The sequence below is a fragment of the Giraffa tippelskirchi genome, chromosome 11 (assembly GCF_054371585.1).
Source record: "Giraffa tippelskirchi isolate mGirTip1 chromosome 11, T2T-mGirTip1v1.2.pri, whole genome shotgun sequence".
NCBI lineage: Eukaryota > Metazoa > Chordata > Mammalia > Artiodactyla > Giraffidae > Giraffa > Giraffa tippelskirchi.
Window position 1 is genome coordinate 124,143,972 of NC_137285.1, and position 18,991 is coordinate 124,162,962.

Here is an 18,991-nt window from a genome sequence, read left to right on the forward strand (position 1 = left end):
TTGCCTGAGCCTTAGTTTTTAGTTCATGAAAAGGAGCTGTGTGAGGAATCAAATTCCTGATGAGAATTAGTCTGCTACCTAGTGCTGAGAGGTGAACAACACATGGTGTCCACACAGACCCCCTACCCAAGCTCATGCTATTCACTGAAACTCCTACTTATATCTCCCACCTCATCCTCATCACTGCCTGACCCGGTGGCCATCATTTGCCTGTTTGACAGATGAAGAAACCAAGGCCCAAGGATAGGGCTGGCTTCATAGGTGTGTGACCCATGCTTCGAAGGTCCCCATACTTGATTTATCACTCTGCTATACCATCTCGAGAGTCTTACTAGTTTTGGAACAAGGGGCCTGCATTTTCATTTTGCCATGGATCCCTCAAATTATGTAGCCTGTCCTGCTGGCAGGGAGGTAGAACAGAGGCTTGCTTTGGCCTGGACCAGGCTTCCTGCCTCCCGAGTTGCCTCCCCTGGGTGCTTGCATTCTGGCACATCAACAGCCAGAGCTTCCAGGCTGCATTTGACATCGGAGGCCTGGCCCCGGCTGGGGAAATCTGAGGAGCACAGTTCCCGGTTGGTGAGGGAGGCAGGGGATGGTCCAGGCTGATGCAGCAGTCCAGAGAACAAGCAAGACAAGCCTTCTGGAGCCAGTCCAGCCCTGCGTAACCGGAGTCGCAGTGCGGGTGCCAGCGCCATGGCTCAGCCATCACTCTGGGAATGCCACACAGCCTTCCTCCCTGCCTTGCAGTTTCAGGGCCAGGGGACCTACTGCAGGCTCACTGTGTGATTTAGACATTCACTTCTGAGTTCTGAACTGCGATTTCTCTATATGTAAAGTGATAATGATCTACCTCTTAGGGTGTTGGTGAAGATTAAATGAGATATTTTCAGACAATGACTAGCACAAGAATGTGATCAGTAGAGTTCTTATTCACTCACATAACAAATATTCATGGAGGTTGTCCGGGTGACAGGGACAGTGCTAGGTGCTGGACATTTAACTGTGAACTCTAGCCCTGCCCTCAAATAGATCCCCATAAGAGAGGGAGATAGATATCGACAGTAATCAGATTATGATAAGCGGTGTGACAGAGGGACCTGGTGGGGCGCCTGGGCTGGGACTTAGAGGAGTGAAGGTGGGGAGTCAGGAGAAAGGGCCAAGGGTAGAGAAGCATCAAGGGGCATTGCAGGCAGAGGGAGCAGCAAGTGCCAGGCAGGAGGCGAGAGATGGCCCAGTGCAGCAGCCTGGCTGGAGCAGAGGCAGGAGGTGAGGTAGGGGGAGGAAGGCCCTGGCCTGGCAGGCTGCAGAGCCAGGCTTTATCATGAGGGTGGTGGGGACACCAGAGAGTGTAAGGCAGGCAAGACTAGGAGGGGTAACGGAGTCACCACCCTAGCCTGTGAAGGAGGGCTTGGTGGTGTCATGTCCCAGCTGAGCGACAAGGCCTGAGCCAGGGCAGGGGCTCCAGCCCCAGCACAGATTCTCAGAGCTGGCTTCCTCAGGGGAGATGAGAGCAGTCAGAGAGGGAAGATGAGAAGGCTTGAGAGAGCCAAATGCCTCCTCAGAGCTGGAGATGCAGGAAACCTCCTAATGCCTGGGGAGAAGTGCTGCTGGGTTTGCCCTCCCCATCCTAACCTGCTGCTGCTAATGGAACCCTGCTCCCCGCCTCCTCTCCCAGTCCCCTCTCCTCATGGAGACCATGGCATGTCTGGGCCTTCTCCATTAGCCTGCCTTGGCTGTGTGGTTACAGGAAGGCTCCTCCATGCTCTTTCTTTACCCATTCATAATGGGGACTTGGGTGGGGCTTGCTATGGAGCTCACGGGGCCTCAGTTCCTGGCTGGATCAATGGTTCATCAAACCCTTACAAGGAAATGTAAGAAAATACAAAGCTAAAAGCAAAGGAGCTCAGGTTGAAGAGGAATGGCAGCTCCTTAGGCCATAAGTAGAGTAGACTTCACTGGGGGATTTGGAACCTGGTGGACTTGATGATCTCCAAAGCCCAGTGAGGAAAGAGTCAGGGGAAGATATCAGGAGACCTTGACTTTCAGCCCCTCAACAGAAGGGCATCCTAACCCTTCACACCTAGGCCACTGGGGATAGTGGGCAAAACCCTGAAACAAGAACCTCAGATGGACCGCTGATCAAAGAATCATTACTGCCACTTTGCAGAAGAGGAAACTGAGGCTCAGAGAAGCTTCAAAGGAAGTGAGGCAAGAAGGGAACCTGAGCTGGTTGTGGGGTTCAAGGGCAAATCCCTTTCATCTGTGCCTCAGGCCCAAGTTACCTGTTGTGGTAGCTTAGACACTGCGGGTCTCAGGGATGCAGATTTTTCTGCTGTAAAGTGAGCAAGTTGAACCAGAGCAGGAGCAGAGCTCTGGGCTGGCCACCCTCCAGTAAGCTGGAATCTGAGGCAGAGTCCTGGGTCCTCATACTGATACCAAAGGAATTCTTCTCTGGGCCAAAATAGCATTTACAGTAGGCATCTGATGGGAGAGGTGAGAAGACGGTTGGCTGAGGTCTCCAGTGTCCAGGGGGCTTTCCCCACAATGAGACCCCAAGGCCTGGACTCCTCAAGTAGGGGCCCCAGGGATTCCTAGCCCCTTAGAAGCTGCATGGATCCACTCGGACAATAGATGGAGGAGGCTGGACAAGGAGCCTTTGTGTCTCCTGGGTGAAGGTCCCTGGGGCACTGCTGAGGCAGCCCAGTCACACAGAGCTGTGTGTCCACCCTGTTCCTGCTCCTGGCAAGACCACAGCCAGGCCCAGTCAGCTGATGCGGGGCCTAGCAGGACCCAAAGTCCCAGGGCCCAGGGCAAGCTCCCTGGAGGCAGAAACAGGCCTTCTGTGCACTTGTCCAGACACTGACTGTCCAGAGCCCCACACAGAACAACAATGACTGGTGGAAAGGTGACTGTGATTGCCTCTATTTCACAGAAAAGGAGACCCCAAAAGGGCTGGAATTGGATCAAGGTCTCCCAGAGTCAGTGCTGAAGCTGAGTCAGAACCTGCACTCTCGAAGCCTAGACCAGAATGAGAAGGGGGTGGTGGTCATTTTCATTCATTCATTCAAGTATTCCAACAAGTATTGAGCAACTCCTGGGGCCTCTGGGACCAGGAGAAAGAAGGCAGACAGACTGGTCCTTGGGCCCTGGAGCTCACCATTCAGGAAAGGGACAGACTAGGGTCCCTGGCTAGAGGAGCCATCTGAATGGGGTTGAGGGCAGAGAAGAGAGTAATGTGTGTGGTCAGAGTAGTCTGAAAAGGCAGCTCAAGGGAAGTAGCTCAAGATGACGGACCAAAAAAAGCCTGTTCTTAAGGAATTTCTATTGACTCTTGCTGGCTGAGATTAAGCACAGAGAGAGCACAAGAGGCTCCCTTCACTCTCCTTGCCAGAACTGGAGGGTCAGGACCCTGAGCGCCCAGATTTCCTCCCCACGGGCAGTGGGAGGCCAGTGCTCTGAGCAAGGTCCATGCACAGGTTCTCTGGAAGCTCTCGCGGTGGGCAGTGACAGCGGTCACAGAGACACTGAACTTTGCAAAACTTTAGCAAAGTTTCTGAAAGCCTTTCATCACCCGAGTGAGGAAGGCCAGGGAGCCTCGGTCCCCAAGCGGTAGGGCAGTCGCCGCCCGTCCCTGCCCGGGCAGCGACCTATGGCCCTGCAGTGTTCCCGAGCGGGTAGCGGAGTGTCTGTCCCTGGCAGGGGGTGGCGGCGGCAGTGCCTGGGTCTGTCCGGAGTCCGGCCCGCCCCCGGCCTGACCTGGAGGGGTGGAGAGCTGGGCGGAGCGGGAGAGGCTCTCGGGCACGTGTGTCCCCACAGTAGCGCGAGCACTTGGGAGCCAGGTCGGGGCACAGCGTGAGGACGAGCGCCCTGCGAGGTGAGGGCGGGCCGCCGGCAGGACCCGCAGGCGGAGAGAGGGCGGCGGGCGGGCTGGCCCGAGTGCGCGCGGGGTGGCGACTCGGCCGGCGCCGGGCAGGCAGAGCGGCGCGCGCGCGGCTGGCCGAGGAGGCACAGTTCCAAACCCTTGTGAGAGCTCCGGCCGGTCCGTGGTCGAGCTCGGGCTCCACCGGAGTTCGATCGCGGGGAATGTGGACCGATACCCTGGGTGAGTGCGCGTATTCGGAAAAGTGTGTGTGTCCCTGGGTGAGAGCGTGCGCCCCTAAGGAGTCGGGTAGCTGAACCAGTGGAACTTGTTTGTGTTTGTGCTCCGGTACGGGCGCCCCCGCGGCGTGGGATCTAAGCCAGAGACTTAGGTACCGAGCCCCCTCTCTCCAGGGGCACCCTGGGTGGCAGCCTCGCCTGGGCATCGGCAAGACTGGGGCAGGGCGGGAGGAGCGGGTGATGGTGCGCGGAGCAGTGGCCTGGAAGGACAGTTAAGCCTCTGTCTGGGGACTTTTAATCTGGCGGGCTGCTGTAGGAAGGGTCAGCCTGGAGAAAGGCAGTGCCCTCTCTCACCTCCCTAAGGAGGGCTGCCGGTGTCAGGCTTAGGGTCCCCCAGGAGCCAGACCCAAGGGCCAGGCCCTGCTGCGGACCAGAAATGCCAGTTTGGGGTCTCTGGGGCTGATGGCAGCTGTTCCTTCCAGTACGCACCTTCAGTTTCCCTGGGCTCACAGCCTGAAGTACCCACTCTGTTGTGGATCTGGCTGGAATAATGGGAGCTTTTGAGGGCCAGGGTGGGGCCCAGATAAAGTTTCAGCTCTCTATTGGTGGAAATGATTGGGAAAGAGAGTCTTTGAGCAGACAGGGCCCCCTAAAAGCTCTCTGGAGACCCAGAGACTTTCCCTCCATCATGCCATGTACACTGTGTGACCCTGAGCAAGGCATGTCCCTTCTCTAAGCCTCATCTGTAAAAGGGGAATAATAGTGATGTGGAACTTAAGGACTGTTGAGGAGCTGTCGTGTGGGTCATGCCCAACACCAGTGGCCTCTCGGGCAGGCTCACTCTTTGAGGTTAGGAAGATCAGATCCTGGGGATAACTTCCTGAAACTCAAATCCCAATCATTTTGCTCCTTGGGCTAAACTTTCAGAGAACTTCCACTGGATCACGTCTGAGCCCCTTGGCCTGGGACTCAAGGCCTCTGAGAGCTGGTCCTTGCTACCCTCTCCAGCCACCTCTCCTGCCTGACTTTCCATCCTTGTAAATGCATGTAATCTGCTGCGAATACTAGTCACTTTCTTGCCTCTGGACCATTCCATAGTCTATGCTCACTGTCTGAAATGCCCTCCTACTCATCTTCCTCAGTTGGAGAACTATCCAGCTCAGATGCCCCCTCCTCTGGTAAGCTGTCCTTATTTAGCCAGGTTGGATTGGAGCCTCTTCTGGGCCCTTGCAGTCCTAGAGCCCTAATTCTACTTTGAACTGTTAAGATCTCTGTCTCCTGCTTCTCATTCCCAAGGTCTCAGAACCCCTGGAGGGCAGGAACTGGATCTCACTCGTTTTTGTGTTGCCAGGATCCTGCACAGCACTGAGCTGAACTGGGAGAGCAGCAGCAGCCCCTCAGCCCTGTCCTCTGTCCCCAACTTCCCCAGGGAAAGCCTGTCTACAGTGGAGCTTCACATCATTACAAAGAAGGGGAAACCAGTCAGGTCATCAGAATGGGTGGCACAGATTGTCCTAACAGTGTGTCCTGAGGCACTACAGGACTCAGGGTGTGCAAGCTGAAAACTTGGATTTCATCCTGAAGGCAAATAGGGAGCCATGGAAGGTTTGTGAGCAGGGCGTGGTCAGAATAGCATTAATAGACAATATTTGTTTTTCTCTTTCTGACTTACTTTATTCTGTATGACAGCCTCTAAGTCTGTCTGTCTATGCAACTGGTACTATTTTGTTCCTTTTTATGGCTGAGTAATATTCCATTGTATATATGTACCATGTCTTCTTCATCTATTCATCTATTGATGGACGTTTGGGTTGCTTCCACGTCCTAGCCGCAATTTGTATATAGTGATGCAATGAGCATTGGGTTGCATGTGTCTTTTTGAACTATGATTTTCTTTGAGTATATGCCCAGTAGTGGGAGTGCTGGGTCATATGGTAGTTCTATTTTTAGTTTTTTAAAGAACCTCTATACTGTTCTCCATAGTGGCTGTATTAATTTACATTCCCATCAACAGTACAACAAAATTCCCTTTTCCCCACACCCTCTTCAGTATTTATTGTTTATAGATTTTATTTTAATGATGGTCATTCTGACAGGTGTGAAGTGATACCTTATTGTAGTTTTGATTTGCATTTCTCGAATAATTAGTGTGTTGAGGATCTTTTTGTGTGTTTGTTGGCCCTCTGCATGTCTTCTTTAGAAAAATGTCTGTTTAGTTCTTCCACCCATATTTTGATTGGGTTGTTTGGTTTTTTTAATATTGAGCTACATGAGCTGCTTGTATATTTTGGAGATTAATCCCTTGGCAGTTCCTTCATTTGCAATTATTTTCTCCTATTCTGTATGTTGTCTTGTTTATGGTTTCCTTTGCTGTGCAAAAGCTTTTAAGTTTAATTAGGTCCCATTTGTTTATTTTTGTTTTCATTTTCATTACTTTAGGAGGTCAGTCAAAAAAGATCTTGCCATAATTTATTTCAAAGAATGTTCTGCATTACATTTAATTCTTTAATACATTTTGAGTTACTTTATGTGTGTGTATGGTGTTTGGGCAGAGAAGGCAATGGCAACCCACTCCAGTACTTTTGCCTGAAGAAACCCATGGACGGAGGAGCCTGGTGGGCTGCAGTCCATGGGGTTGTGAAGAGTCGGACACGACTGACGCGACTTAGCAGCAGCAGCATGGTGTTTGGGAATGTTCTAATTTCATTCTTTTACATGTAGCTGTCCAGATTTCATAGTACCACTTATTGAAGAAACTGTCTTTTCTCTATTGTATATTCTTGCCTTCTTTGTCATAAATTAGGTGACCATAGGTGTGTGGGTTTATCTCTGGGCTTTCTCTCCTGTGTAAAGTGCAATGCTCAGGTGAGATGTGTGATATTCATAGACCTAAATGCATTGTGACGATACTAGAACATGAATGCAATAGTGAGGGATGGTGATGGTTATTGAAATTTAAACTATCGACTGCTTTCCTCTCCCTGTGTCCTCTCTGCAGAGACAGCTTACCAGAACATTTTATAAAAGTCTTTAATTTGTCTTCCACCAACCCTGTGAAATATACTGGGTTCCATGATAGTTCAGTTGGTAAAGAATCTATATAGGGTAAAGCGCCTATATTCTTGGGCTTCCCTTGTGGTTCAGCTGGTAAAGAATCTGCCCACAATGCAGGAGACCTGGGTTCAATCCCTGGGTTGGGAAGATTCTCTGGAGAAGGGAACGGCTACCCATTCCAGTAATCTGGCCTGGAGAATTCTATGGACTGTATAGTCCATGGGGTTGCAAACAGTCAGGCATGACTGAGTGACTTTCATTTTAACCCTGTGAAGGAGAAATGATTACCCCCATTTTGAAGATGAGGAAATAGAGGCTCAGAGAACACCTTGACCAAGGTCACAAAGCCAAGGTGACAGCAAGGATTCCTGCCCCCCTGCCCTAGCTTTTTCCTGCCCATTCAAGACAGAAACCCCATCTGGGTGAGGCCAGGTCCTCTACTTTCCAGGCTGAGGGAAGTTTGAATTCCTTCCTGAAAATATGTCTTTATTTCTTGCTTGTGGCCTGATTACCCAGCTGCTGCTAAGATAGTATCTGTTCAGACTGTCCACAGGGCTGGAGAAACCTTGCTGATTTGGGTGACAAGAGGTGGCGCTGCTCCTGGTGAAATCTTTCCTCTTCCCAAACTTCCTTCTGTGAGTCTGTGTGGTGCACCATTTTTAAAGTTTATTTTTTAAATTTTATTTGGCTGCTCCAGACCTTAGTGGAGGCATGCAGGATCTTGAGTTGTGTCATGCTGGCTCTAGTTTCCTGTGTGTGTACGTGTTTTGTCGCTCAGTCATGTCTGACTCTTTGCAACCCCATGAACTGTGACCCGCCAGGCTCCTCTGTCCACTGAATTCTCCAGGCAAGAATACTGGAGTGGATTGCCATTTCCTTCTCCAGGGGATCTTCCCAACCCAGGGACTGAACCCAGGTCTCTTGCATTGCAGGCGGATGCTTTACCGTCTGAGCTACTAGGGAAGGCCAGGGATTAGTTCCCTGACCAGGGATCAAACCTGGGCCCCTGCAATGGGAGCACGGGGGTCTTAGCCACTGGACCACTAAGGAAATCCCTGGTGCACCTTTTGACCCACATCTTCTTCTTAGGCTACTTTTGTGTCCTCAGGCCTGGCCTCTCCCAGCTGTTGGGCCCTGATGCAGGGAGGTTAACTATGGAAGCCTTCCTCACCTCTATATTCATTCTAGAAGTCAGTTGTAGGAGTAGGCCAGGCTGGGCCCACTTTTTCTTTCTGTCCACATCACCCAGCACAAGTTGGACACAGAGAAGGTGCCAGTGAGTGTTGGGGAAGTGAATGACCAGGAGAAAGTAGGTGTATAATAGAAAAAGAAAGGCTTGCTCCATGGAGAGCTATAGTTGGTTCTTGAGCAGAGGGTTCCTGAAAGCTCTTATGTGTCAGTAATTCTCCCTGTTTGATCAGTGAAGAACCTGAGACTCAGAGAGGGGAACTGACTTGACCAAGGCTGTATAGCATGGATGTTCCAAGTTGGAACCTGAACCCAGGTTTCTTGCTTCTTAAGTGGCTGGAGGCGTTCGGGTGTGATGGATCGGGGTGGAGTCCAGGGCACTGTGGCTCTGAGCTGATTCAGGTCAGCAGCATACCTCTGTATCTCTGTACTGGGCTGGATTGTGTCAGAGGTGGGCCAGCTGGTTTGGAGTCTTGCCCTGGAGGTTGTTTGGGGGGAACTTAACCCCGCACTGAAAATAATTCGAACACCAGACCTGGATAAGGCCCTTCCTCTTAAGGAAGTGGTCTCAATTTCCTGATCTGTAAGGCAGGATAACCAGCTTGGCTGACCTCTGAAACCCACACACTCAGATGTTCTGAGCTCAACGCCAGTGGGTGGCCCCCACAATCAGGATCCTGAGGACTCCCAAGAGGCAGAGAGGCTCTAGAAGGGACCCCAGAGACCCAGCACCTCCAGAGGAGGCTGAGAAGCATCATGCTGCAATAACACCTGCTGATAACATCTGAGGTTATGCCTCAGGTATTTCCCCAGACCAGTGTTTGTGATGCAGAAAGCATACCAGGCAAAGCTGGGCACCTATGGGCCTTCAGCCCCTTGGAGGACATTTGGGAGGGGGTAGAGGATGACTCCAAAGCTCCTCCCTGTCCTCCAACCCAGCCTTGCCCTCTCTACACCATCCCTCTGCCCCAAGCCATAGAGATAACTGACAGTTTCCCAAAATACTACGTGATCACCTGCCCCAGTTTTTGCTCTCTTTGCTCCTCTTCTCTCTCCACCCATCTAATTTCCTACCTATCTTCCAAAACAGGTGTCCTATCCTCCAGGAAGCCTTCCCTGACCACACCCCCTTTCCTTTAGGGGCCCTCATGTCTCCTTCAGCCCTGATCACTCTAAGTTATCATTGACTATTTCTGGATCTTCCCCTGTCCTCTCTCCTCCACCCTCAACCTTGACAGTGAGCTCAAGATCATGGAAGGGTCTGACCCACTTCAGAGTCCCCAAGCGCCCCTCACAGACAGAGGTGCAGTTATGGCAGCCTCTGTAAAGGGTGAGTGAGTGAAGGGTTGTGGTGGGGTCTAAGTCTTGCTGTGGGTGCCTAGGTTGCTCTCCCTTTTGAGGATGGCTTTCAGTGTGAGAGCCTTGATCTGTGGTTGGTGTGGCTGTCACCTTGCTACTCTGCCCATAATACCATGGGTTTCCTGCCCCTATTCTTGGAATACCCACATCCTGCCCACCTTCTTCACCTGCTAAAATCATAACTCTTTTAATTATTTCACAAAATCTAAATCATTTCCTTTAGTTATCTTGACAAACTTACAAGGCAGGTACTGTTCTTAGAGTGCAAGGAAATTGAGAGTTAGGTTGTGGAGCTGAGGCTTGTCCGGGTCTCATGGCTGGAAATGGAAGAACTGGGATCTCCCCCCTGCCCAGTGCCCTCCTCTGCCCCTCAGTGGTTCTAGGTCCAGGGCCTCTGTTTCCCTTCACAGCACCCCACCTCCTGCAAAGGCAGGAGTTTCTAGAATGATGACAGGTCACTTTCCCCTGCTGGACTGGACAGGGCCAGCCAGGTGGGTGGCAAGCAGGCAATACATTCCAGAGCCACCTGAGTGGAGAAGCTGGAATGCTGTCCAGCCACCCTGAAAAATCTGTAACCAGTGTGGGAACTGCCCCAGCCACTCTTCCTGGCTTTGGGCTCACTAGCCTGGGGCCACAGAGAGAAAGACAGGGTGAGGGGGAGAGGAAGAGCCAGGTTGGGTGAGGGGCAGAGGCAGAGCCAGGTCCAGGGGGCAGGTAGTGAGTCTGCATGCCAGGCTTGCTCTGCCCCTGGCTTATCGGTGACCTTGGGTGAGATCTTAGGCTACCCTTTCTGGCCTTGTTGGTTTGTTTGTTTTTAACTGTAAGATGATTACAGTAACAGCACGGCTGCTTCACAGTGGGGAACTACCAGGAAGAGTAGATCTTGGGCCTTGCCAGTAAGATGTGTTCTCTCTGGTGGAGAACGAATCAGAACTAATTCCCTCCCACTAAAAACTGTGGGAGCTTCCTGGAAGAGAGGATTTAGGCGGTAGTGGTCATTTTACCCCCAAACTAGGTTTGACTCTTCGTGTCAAGGCAAAAGACACAACCAAGCCAAAGAGCAGGAGAGCGGGACTTCCCTGGTGGTCCAGTAGTTAAGAATCTGCCTCCCAATGTGGGGGACACAAGTTCGATCCCTGGTTCTGAAAGATTCCATGTGCTTTGGGACAACTAAGCTTGTATGCCACAAGTACTGAGCCTGTGTGCTGCAACTACTGAAGCCCACATGCTCTAGAGCCCGTGTTCTGCAACCAAAGAAGCCACTGCAATGAGAAGCCTGAGCAGTGCAACAAAGAGTAGCCCCCACTCGCTGCAACTAGAGAAAGCCTGCATGCAGCAACGAAGACCCAACACAACCAAAAATAAATAGATAACCAACAAGGCCAGAATGATCCCATGGGAGTTAAATTGTGGACCTGAGGCTTGTCTGAGTCCCATAGCTGGGAACTAGGAACTAGTCCCATAGCAGAACTAGGATCCCCCACCTGACCAGAGAAAGCAAGATGTTCTACCTTAGTCTTTTCAGTGAAGGCATCTCCTTAGGAGAAGACTGGGTGAGACCATAGGTGGAGCAGGTGAGAAGGTGAAGAACTCTCTCACCTTGTCACTAGACTTCCGACTACCAGCCCGCTGGCCCATGTCAGCCTGAGACTCCTGGGCAAAGTGCACTGGGAAAATGGTGGTCCAAGGCCTTTCCTGGTGTCCCTTCCGCCTGCCCTATTCCCGTCGTTCCCCCATCTCCTCCTCTCTCCACTTTCCCCATACTTGCATGGGCTTTCAGCTTGGGGGCCTGGCTTCAGCTGTCTCAGACCCTGCTGCCTCATTGCAGGGAAGTGAACCCAGGAGAAAAAGGAAAGGAATGTTCTCGTTCTCTGAGATGAGTCTCAGGTTCTGGCGGACACTGGGACCTGCCCACAAAGAGGCATTCCTCCACCAGTCACCATCCTCTCACCGAAGCACCATCCTGTTCTGTGGGAGGGGTCCCAGGCAAGACATACAATCAGGGACAGAATCTTGACCTGGGTGCTGGTCTTGGCTCCGTTTCTGGCTGATTGTCAGCCCTTGGGCCTTAGTTTCCTCCTCTGTCAAATGGGAGTTTGGCAGAGGTGATTTCTAAAGGCTGTTCCAGGCTCTGGCTGTCTAACACCCTTTGTGTGTGAGAGAGAGCGTGTGTGTACATCTGAATATGACCGTCTGCATCTCTGTGTATCTAGGTGTGTCCGTGCTTGTGTGTGCCCACATATGTTTACCACACCTATGGAGGAATGATCAGCGGTGGGATGAGGGAGGAAGGGTATTCCAGATAGAGACCCAGCTTGAGGTAAACTGTGTTGGCCACAGTACCGTTGAGTACATACTGGGAGGCGAGGGTATTGAGTGTTTCCTGTTGTGGGGCTGCAGCACAGACGGGGACTGAGGGAGGGGGCACTGGAAGCTCAGCTCAGCTCTATAGGATATGGGGGAGACCCTCCCCGGCAGAGCCATCCTCCAGTGAAAGGGGGTGCCTGGGAATACCTGTACAACATGTAAGCTAAAAGGGATCAGTTAAGGGGTAAGAGTGGGCAGAGGACACTGCTGCCTACTGGAACAAGCACTCCTGGTCACTTTCTGCCTCTTTCAGACCAGAGTTGGCGCAGAGGAGGCAGCCCAGGGAAGGCTCATCTTAGCTGACTTCCTGTGACCCAGAGCCCCAGCTGTCTCCACCTCCCTGTCTCTGGAGCCCAAGGCATTGCCTGCCCTGAGAAATGCTGGAAGCTGGGCGAGGCCCCAGGCTGGAGGACCTGTTTTTCCTGTTTCCCGCGTTTCCCACAGAGCTCCCTGCAGCTCGGTCCAGGCCTGTGCATTCATGAGTGAGGAACCTGAGCTGGAGCTGAGCATCCTGACAGCGAGAGCAGGGGCTGGTCAGGTATGGGAGTGAGAGGGTGGGGTCCGCTGGCTGGGAAGTTGGGAGGCTGGGACAGGCAGGCTCGTGCATGTGTATACACTGACCTGGGGGTAAATCAAGGGGATCCATGTCCTGCTCCCTCATCCCAAGCTGTGATGAATTCAGGCTTCAGAGCCAGACACCCCTGGGTATCAAATCCAGTTTTTCCAATATCTGGCAGTGTGACCTCAAACAAGTAGGCTAACCTCTATGGCAGTATCTGCTGAGGAATGCAGTGAGGAATGAAATGAGGATGCTGCAGGGAAGCTGCTCAACTCAGACTTGGTCTCTACAAAGTGAAGCGGGTAGCAGTCCAGAATCAGGAGCTCCTGATCCCATGACCTGAGCCAGAGAGATGTCAGATAGAGGAATGTGGATCAGACAGCTGACCCATCTTCAGAATGCCTGGGTCCAGCTTCCTTCCCTCTGGCACTTCCCTGATCTGTCCAGAGAAGGGCAAGGCTCTTGAAAGAGCCAATCCAGGGGTCTGCCTGGGGCAGGAGCAGGCCTCAGGTGACTGGGCCCCTGGAGAGCTGGTGTGACCCCTGGCCACCTAGGGTCAGCAGCTGAGAAATCCTTCAGTGTCATTGTCCACTGAAAGGCCCTCAGAGGACTAGGGGAAAGGAGACCAATATCATAAAGCTTAGCCTCCTCTGGGCTCCCATAGCCTCTTGTGCTTGCTTCACTCACTCATTCATTCATTCTCTCATTCATGTCTTGCCTGCTTTGGATCAGGCCTCTAGCTGGAGGACAGGGCCAGAGAAAAGAATCAGATATGAGTTCCTGGAATGTGTTGGGATAGAGGGTGGAGGGACAAATCCCCAGCAGGATGTAAGGAATGCCCTTGGGGGTTAGTGATGCAGGGGAAGAGCCTTGGAGATAAGGTGAGATTTGAGAAGAGTCTTGAGGGGTGGTTGGAGTGTGATGTGGGTGGGTCAGGAAAGGCTTTCCAGACAGAAAGAACAGTGACACACAAAGGCAGGGAAGTCTGTCAGGGCACTCACTTGGCTCACAGCTCCCACCACACTCGGAGCTCTTGAGGTCAGGGCCAGCCAGAACTGGGCACAGAGGGGTAGCTGAGTGGTGCTGGACAAAGTTAGGTGGGAGCTGGTCCCGGGCAGCTGGGAGTGAGGCCCCAAGGGTATCAGGGGTCAGGATAGGCAGTAGGAAGGGCCGAGGGGGGAGGACTGGGGACTTGGCTGGCTCTGTAAGCAGGAGCCGGTCAGAGGGGTTGGGGAGGGAAGTTGTACTCACAAGCTGGTGGGCCGGCCTGTGGAGGGAGAGGGCAGGCAGGGTCAGTCTGGACAGGGGCTGCGGTGATAGAGTCCCTAGCTGCTCTGGGAGGGTGGAGGCCAGGATGTCTTAAAACAGGTGGAAAGGGCAGCTCCCTTGGTTCATGAGCGACTTAGGGAAGTTTCCACCCCTGCCATCAGTGTCAGAGACTCCACTGTGAGTAATTAGCAAGGAACTCTGTGACCAGCCATGAGATGTTGACATGAAGGGAAGATGAAGGCCCTGGCCCTCGCTCTGAGGAGAGACCTGCCAGACCTCCAGACCGGGGCAGGAGCAGAGCAGCAGTGTGGAGGTGGGGCTGGGGTGGGGGTGCCCTGAGCATGCCCAGTGGTCACAGCACCTCATGAGGGAAGTGTCTGCACCACAGTGCTACCAAGCCAGGGGATTCAGCACCTGAGAGGTCTGACCCTCAGGAGGGCAGGAAATTCCTGATGTCACCGAGGGCTCTGTGGCAGAGCTGGACACCCCAAGCCAGTGTCCCAAGGGGGAGTGTGGCCCCTCCATAGATCCTCAGTCTTGCACCTGGGCCTCCGTGAGCAGCTTCTGCAACTCCTGTGAGCCAGCAACCTCTGCCTACCTCTCAGTGCTTCAGATCTGGTGATCCCAGCCTTCTTCGTTCTCCACACCCCATGACACCCCTTGGGGGTATCTCACACTTACCGTGTCTGGCACTGAGTTCCCTCTCCTCCTGACCCCTGAGCCTGAGGCGTCCTGGCCCCTCCTCCATCCAGACTCCCTCCAAAATAGCTCTCAGACCTCTCCCCTCATGAGGTCCCCAGGCCTGGCCCCAGCGTGGGCCTGGTGTCACTCCCTTGGCCCACTACACTCACCTGCTCCACAACCTCCAGGACCTTCTGTTGCTCCTCCACTCGTGGCCTAAGAGGGCTTCCCAAAGAGGTCAGGAGAAGGCCACAGCTGAGCTGATCCTCAAAGCTTGTAACACACAGTGTGCCCACTGTGTGCCAAGCGTGGCTCCAAAGGTTTTACACAAATTGCTCCCTTAACCCTCACAGCAGGCCTGTGACGTAGCTTCTGTTGACCACCTCATTTCACAGATGAGGGGACAAAGGCAGCCTGGGTCCAGAGGCCAGCTTCTTCCTAATCACTGGATTAGGATAAAGAGTTGTCAGTTCAACGGATGGAGACAAGGGGCATGCAGGGATTCCAGGCTGAGGGTGTAACGTGAAGCATGGCTGAGAGGGGAAACGTGTTGGGTGCATTCAGGAAACGGCAGGTCACGGGGGATGCGGCTGGTAACAGAAGCTGGGTTATTCAAACCGCTCATACCAGCCTGGGGAGCTGTGTTTTCTCCTGAGATCAGACAGGAGCCACAGGGTTTTTCCAGCAGGGGAAAGACTTTCTCTTTTCCAAAGATCCCTCTAGATGGAGGGGACTGAGGCTTGAGACAGGGAGACTGATACAGGGGCTCCAGCAGCAAGGGTGGGGGTGACACTGGGCTGCAAGGAGCTGGGTGGGATGCAGGAAATGTTTTAATGCTGGTTCCTGAGTCAAGAGGGGTCCCAGCAGTTTGGCCCTGCCAGTGGCCCCTGATCCCATACGTACCTTCTTATCCTGTATCTCCCCTGGCTCCTTGGGGAGGAACCCGTGTCCGTGGGAGCAAGGTCACGAGGGCAGCCTCCCTGTCTCCTAGTTGCATCTTTGCTGACAGTAGCAGGCAGGGAAGATAGAGGAGGGAGAGTTATGGGGAAAGAAGGAAGCTGAGGAGCCAATTGTCCCTCAGCCGCCCTGATCTCAACTTCATGGGCCCTGAGCTGCTTCTGAGAGACCTGGCTGGGCAGGAATCTCAGCGTCTAAGGGAATGGATGTCATCAGCCCCACAGAATCTCTGAGTCTCAGTCTCTCAGGATCCTGGGGTTCCAAAATAGGAGGGATTATACATCTCCAGATTCTCAGGGTGAAGAGGACTCACACATCATCTGCCTTCTCTGTCCTCCCAGACACACCCACACACAGGGCACAAGCCCTTCAGCACTCACTAGGGATCCACTTGTACAGCCCCATAATCAGGGAGTTCACTGCCTGAAGGCTGTGACCTGGGCGAGTTACCTTGAATGATCTGTGACTCAACGTCTATCAGAAACCTGGGCATGATAACCTGGCTCCCAGAACCATGCTCTAAGGATAGAATGAAGCAATATTGATAAAGCACACATAGCAGTAGTGGGGTTTCAATAGTGTCAGCTCCCCCTGCCTCTTCACACTCTTAGAAACTTGTTCTTTGTGTCCAGCCTGCCTTCTGAGACCTTTGGGCACATCTTTGCCCTCCAGACTGGGATAGTCTGAGAGTTCTTGGTCACATTGGAGGGATAGGGAGAGGAGTAAGGGGGCATCCTGATCTCCAGGTGCTCTCTGTCTGGGCGGTCAGGCACCATAGCTGCATTATATGCTCACTGGGAACAAGGTAGGAGAAGGTCGAGGTGGTGGTGATGTGTGGAGACAAGCAGGGCAGGCCTAGAGGAAGCTAAGTTTGCCCCACAGAAGTTCCCCATTACCCCCATTCCCATCTCCACCCCAGACTTGCCGGCAATCTTCAGGAAGGTCACTGCCCCATCTGGTGGCCTCAGAGGCCAGCGAACAGGACTGCTGTTTATAGATGCAGAAAGTACCAGAATATAGGAGTCCCTAAAAAATATTTACTGAGAGGTGACTGAATAACTGAAGAGGGAGACCCTTACAAAACTCCCCCAAATGCCAAAATACTAGGCACAGGGCCAGAGCCTCTCAGAGAGTGGAAAGATAAGCCAAACAAAAGAACTTCCTAATGCCTTCAGAAAGCTATGAGCTGCCCTAGGCAGAATTCTAGATCGGAAACTCTATTCCTAAGGTTCTCAAACACAAAATAAAAAAAAAAAATTTTTTTAAGGCAACATGGTAAGTATTTTAGGCTTTGAGGAATATATGGTCTTTGCCACAACTATTCAGTGCTGCATAAACAGATGGTCATGGCTGTGTTCCAATAAAGCTTTATTTACAAAAACAGACTGGTGGGCTGGATTTGGCCCTCAGTTTGCCTACCCCTGTTTTAAATTGTTAGAATTATATGATCCTGACATTCATGGATCTCATTTGTTCTTAAGGTCCCAGGGTTCCAAGATTCTGGGCCCTCTGTGTCCACAGAGGCAGATCAGATGCAATAAAAGCCTTGAATGTGATTGCGCAGATCCTAACGGAGGGGTCTGTGGGCACTTGGGGTCCCTCGTGGCCTGGGTCAGGCGGGTGTGTCAGGCTTCCCTGCTGGGTCCCTGATGGTTGTTCTCTCCACCCCCATCCCTACTTCCCTTCAGGGCCATGGCCACAGGCCCGGACACCTGGAATGGTACCACCAACGGCACCTGGGATGGGGATGAGCTGGACTACAAGTGCCGCTTCAACGAGAGCTTCAAGTACGTGCTGCTGCCCGTGTCCTACGGCGTGGTGTGCGTGCTCGGGCTGTGTCTGAACGCCGCGGCGCTCTACATCTTCCTGTGCCGCCTCAAGACCTGGAACGCCTCCACCACCTACATGTTCCACCTGGCCGTGTCGGATGCGCTATACGCCGCCTCCCTGCCCCTGCTGGTCTACTACTACGCCCACGGCGACCACTGGCCCTTCAGCACCGTGCTCTGCAAGCTGGTGCGCTTCCTCTTCTACACCAACCTTTACTGCAGTATCCTGTTCCTCACGTGCATCAGCGTGCACCGGTGCCTGGGCGTCCTGCGGCCGCTGCACTCGCTGCGCTGGGGCCGGGCCCGCTACGCCCGCCGGGTGGCGTTCGCCGTGTGGGTGCTGGTGCTGTCCTGCCAGGCCCCTGTGCTGTACTTCGTCACCACCAGCACCCGTGGCAGCCGCATCACTTGCCACGACACCTCGGCACCCGAGCTCTTCGGCCACTTCGTGGCCTACAGCTCCGTCATGCTGAGCCTGCTCTTCGCGGCGCCCTTTGCCGTCATCCTGGTCTGTTACGTACTCATGGCTCGGCGGCTGCTAAAGCCGGCCTACGGGACCACCGGCGGCCTGCCGCGGGCCAAGCGCAAGTCCGTGCGCACCATCGCCATTGTGCTGACTGTCTTCGTCCTCTGCTTCCTGCCTTTCCACGTCACCCGCACCCTCTACTACTCCTTCCGCTCGCTGAACCTCAGCTGCCGCACTCTCGACGCCATCAACTTGGCTTACAAGGTCACCCGGCCGCTGGCCAGCGCCAACAGTTGCCTTGACCCTGTGCTCTACTTCCTGGCTGGGCAGAGGCTCGTGCGCTTTGCCCGAGATGCCAAGCCACCCACAGACCCCACCCCTCCCACCCAGGCTCGCCACCGGCTGGGCATGCGCAGGTCCTATGGAACTGACGCTGACAGGACAGAAGACTCGGCCAGCCGTGAGAACTCCAGGAGGACAGAGTCCTCGCTGGCTGGTAGTGGCGCTGACACTAAGGACATCCGGCTGTAGGAGCTGAACCCCTGTTCAAGTTTACATGAGATGGGGCTGTAGACTTGTTCAAACGGGACAGTCCCCCTAGATATGGACCATCAGCGACTCAGGCAGGGCTCTGTCACTTGACCGGGACTCAGACTGTTCTCTGTGGTCCAGAGAGCGAGGCAGTCCCCACACCCCTAGTCATCAATTGTATGTGCAGGGTGGGGAGTAAGATCTTAAGAAAGGAGTTCAGGGACAATGCCATCCCTGGCCTGACTCCCACCTAAATACCCGGCTGTGCCTGCCAGGGTCCCCAGGCTGGGCTCCAGCCTAATCAAGTCAAATGGAGAAACAGGCCCAGAGAGGAAAGTGACTTCCCGAGGTCACACAGCCAAGCCTGGGCCTGAGCTGCCTGGAAGGGGCAGGGTCGCAAGTTGACCAGAGGACCCTGGTAAGGGGTAAGGGCTGAGCTAGAGGTTCCCACGATGAGTTGGAGTGGTCTGAGTGCCATCGTGGGCTTGGCTCTGAGGAGTACCCTCAGTCCAAGGGATGCATGTCTGGAAACCGATGTCATAAACCCATCATAAACAGTTTATGATGACATAAACTGATGTCATCTGGAGGCTGGGACTGGTACTAAAGGTGTTGTTACTGCTGAGCCAGGCC

At 53.4% G+C, this 18,991-nt stretch overlaps 1 protein-coding gene across 5 annotated transcripts; it reads left to right on the forward strand.

Annotated features, from left to right (window-relative positions):
- Window positions 1–3,812: 3,812 nt before the first annotated feature.
- Window positions 3,813–18,983, forward strand: P2RY2 (purinergic receptor P2Y2). Of its 5 annotated transcripts, none has more exons than XM_081539524.1 (4): window positions 3,813–4,102; window positions 5,450–5,703; window positions 12,320–12,604; window positions 17,221–18,983. In XM_081539524.1, the coding sequence occupies exon 4, from the start codon at window positions 17,225–17,227 to the stop codon at window positions 18,356–18,358; it is 1,134 nt and encodes a 377-aa protein (XP_081395650.1). In that variant the 5' UTR covers window positions 3,813–4,102; window positions 5,450–5,703; window positions 12,320–12,604; window positions 17,221–17,224; the 3' UTR covers window positions 18,359–18,983. The 5 variants fall into 5 exon arrangements, with proteins under 5 accessions (XP_081395650.1, XP_081395649.1, XP_081395651.1 ...); XM_081539523.1 differs by lacking the exon at window positions 5,450–5,703 and adding an exon at window positions 9,579–9,670; XM_081539525.1 differs by lacking the exon at window positions 5,450–5,703 and having other exon boundaries at window positions 3,813–3,874; window positions 12,320–12,469; window positions 12,533–12,604.
- Window positions 18,984–18,991: the final 8 nt, after the last annotated feature.

Bases quoted from the DNA above. Each gene is read 5' to 3' on its own strand.
- P2RY2 (XM_081539524.1), top strand. From the start codon at position 17,225: ATGGCCACAGGCCCGGACACCTGGAATGGTACCACCAACGGCACCTGG.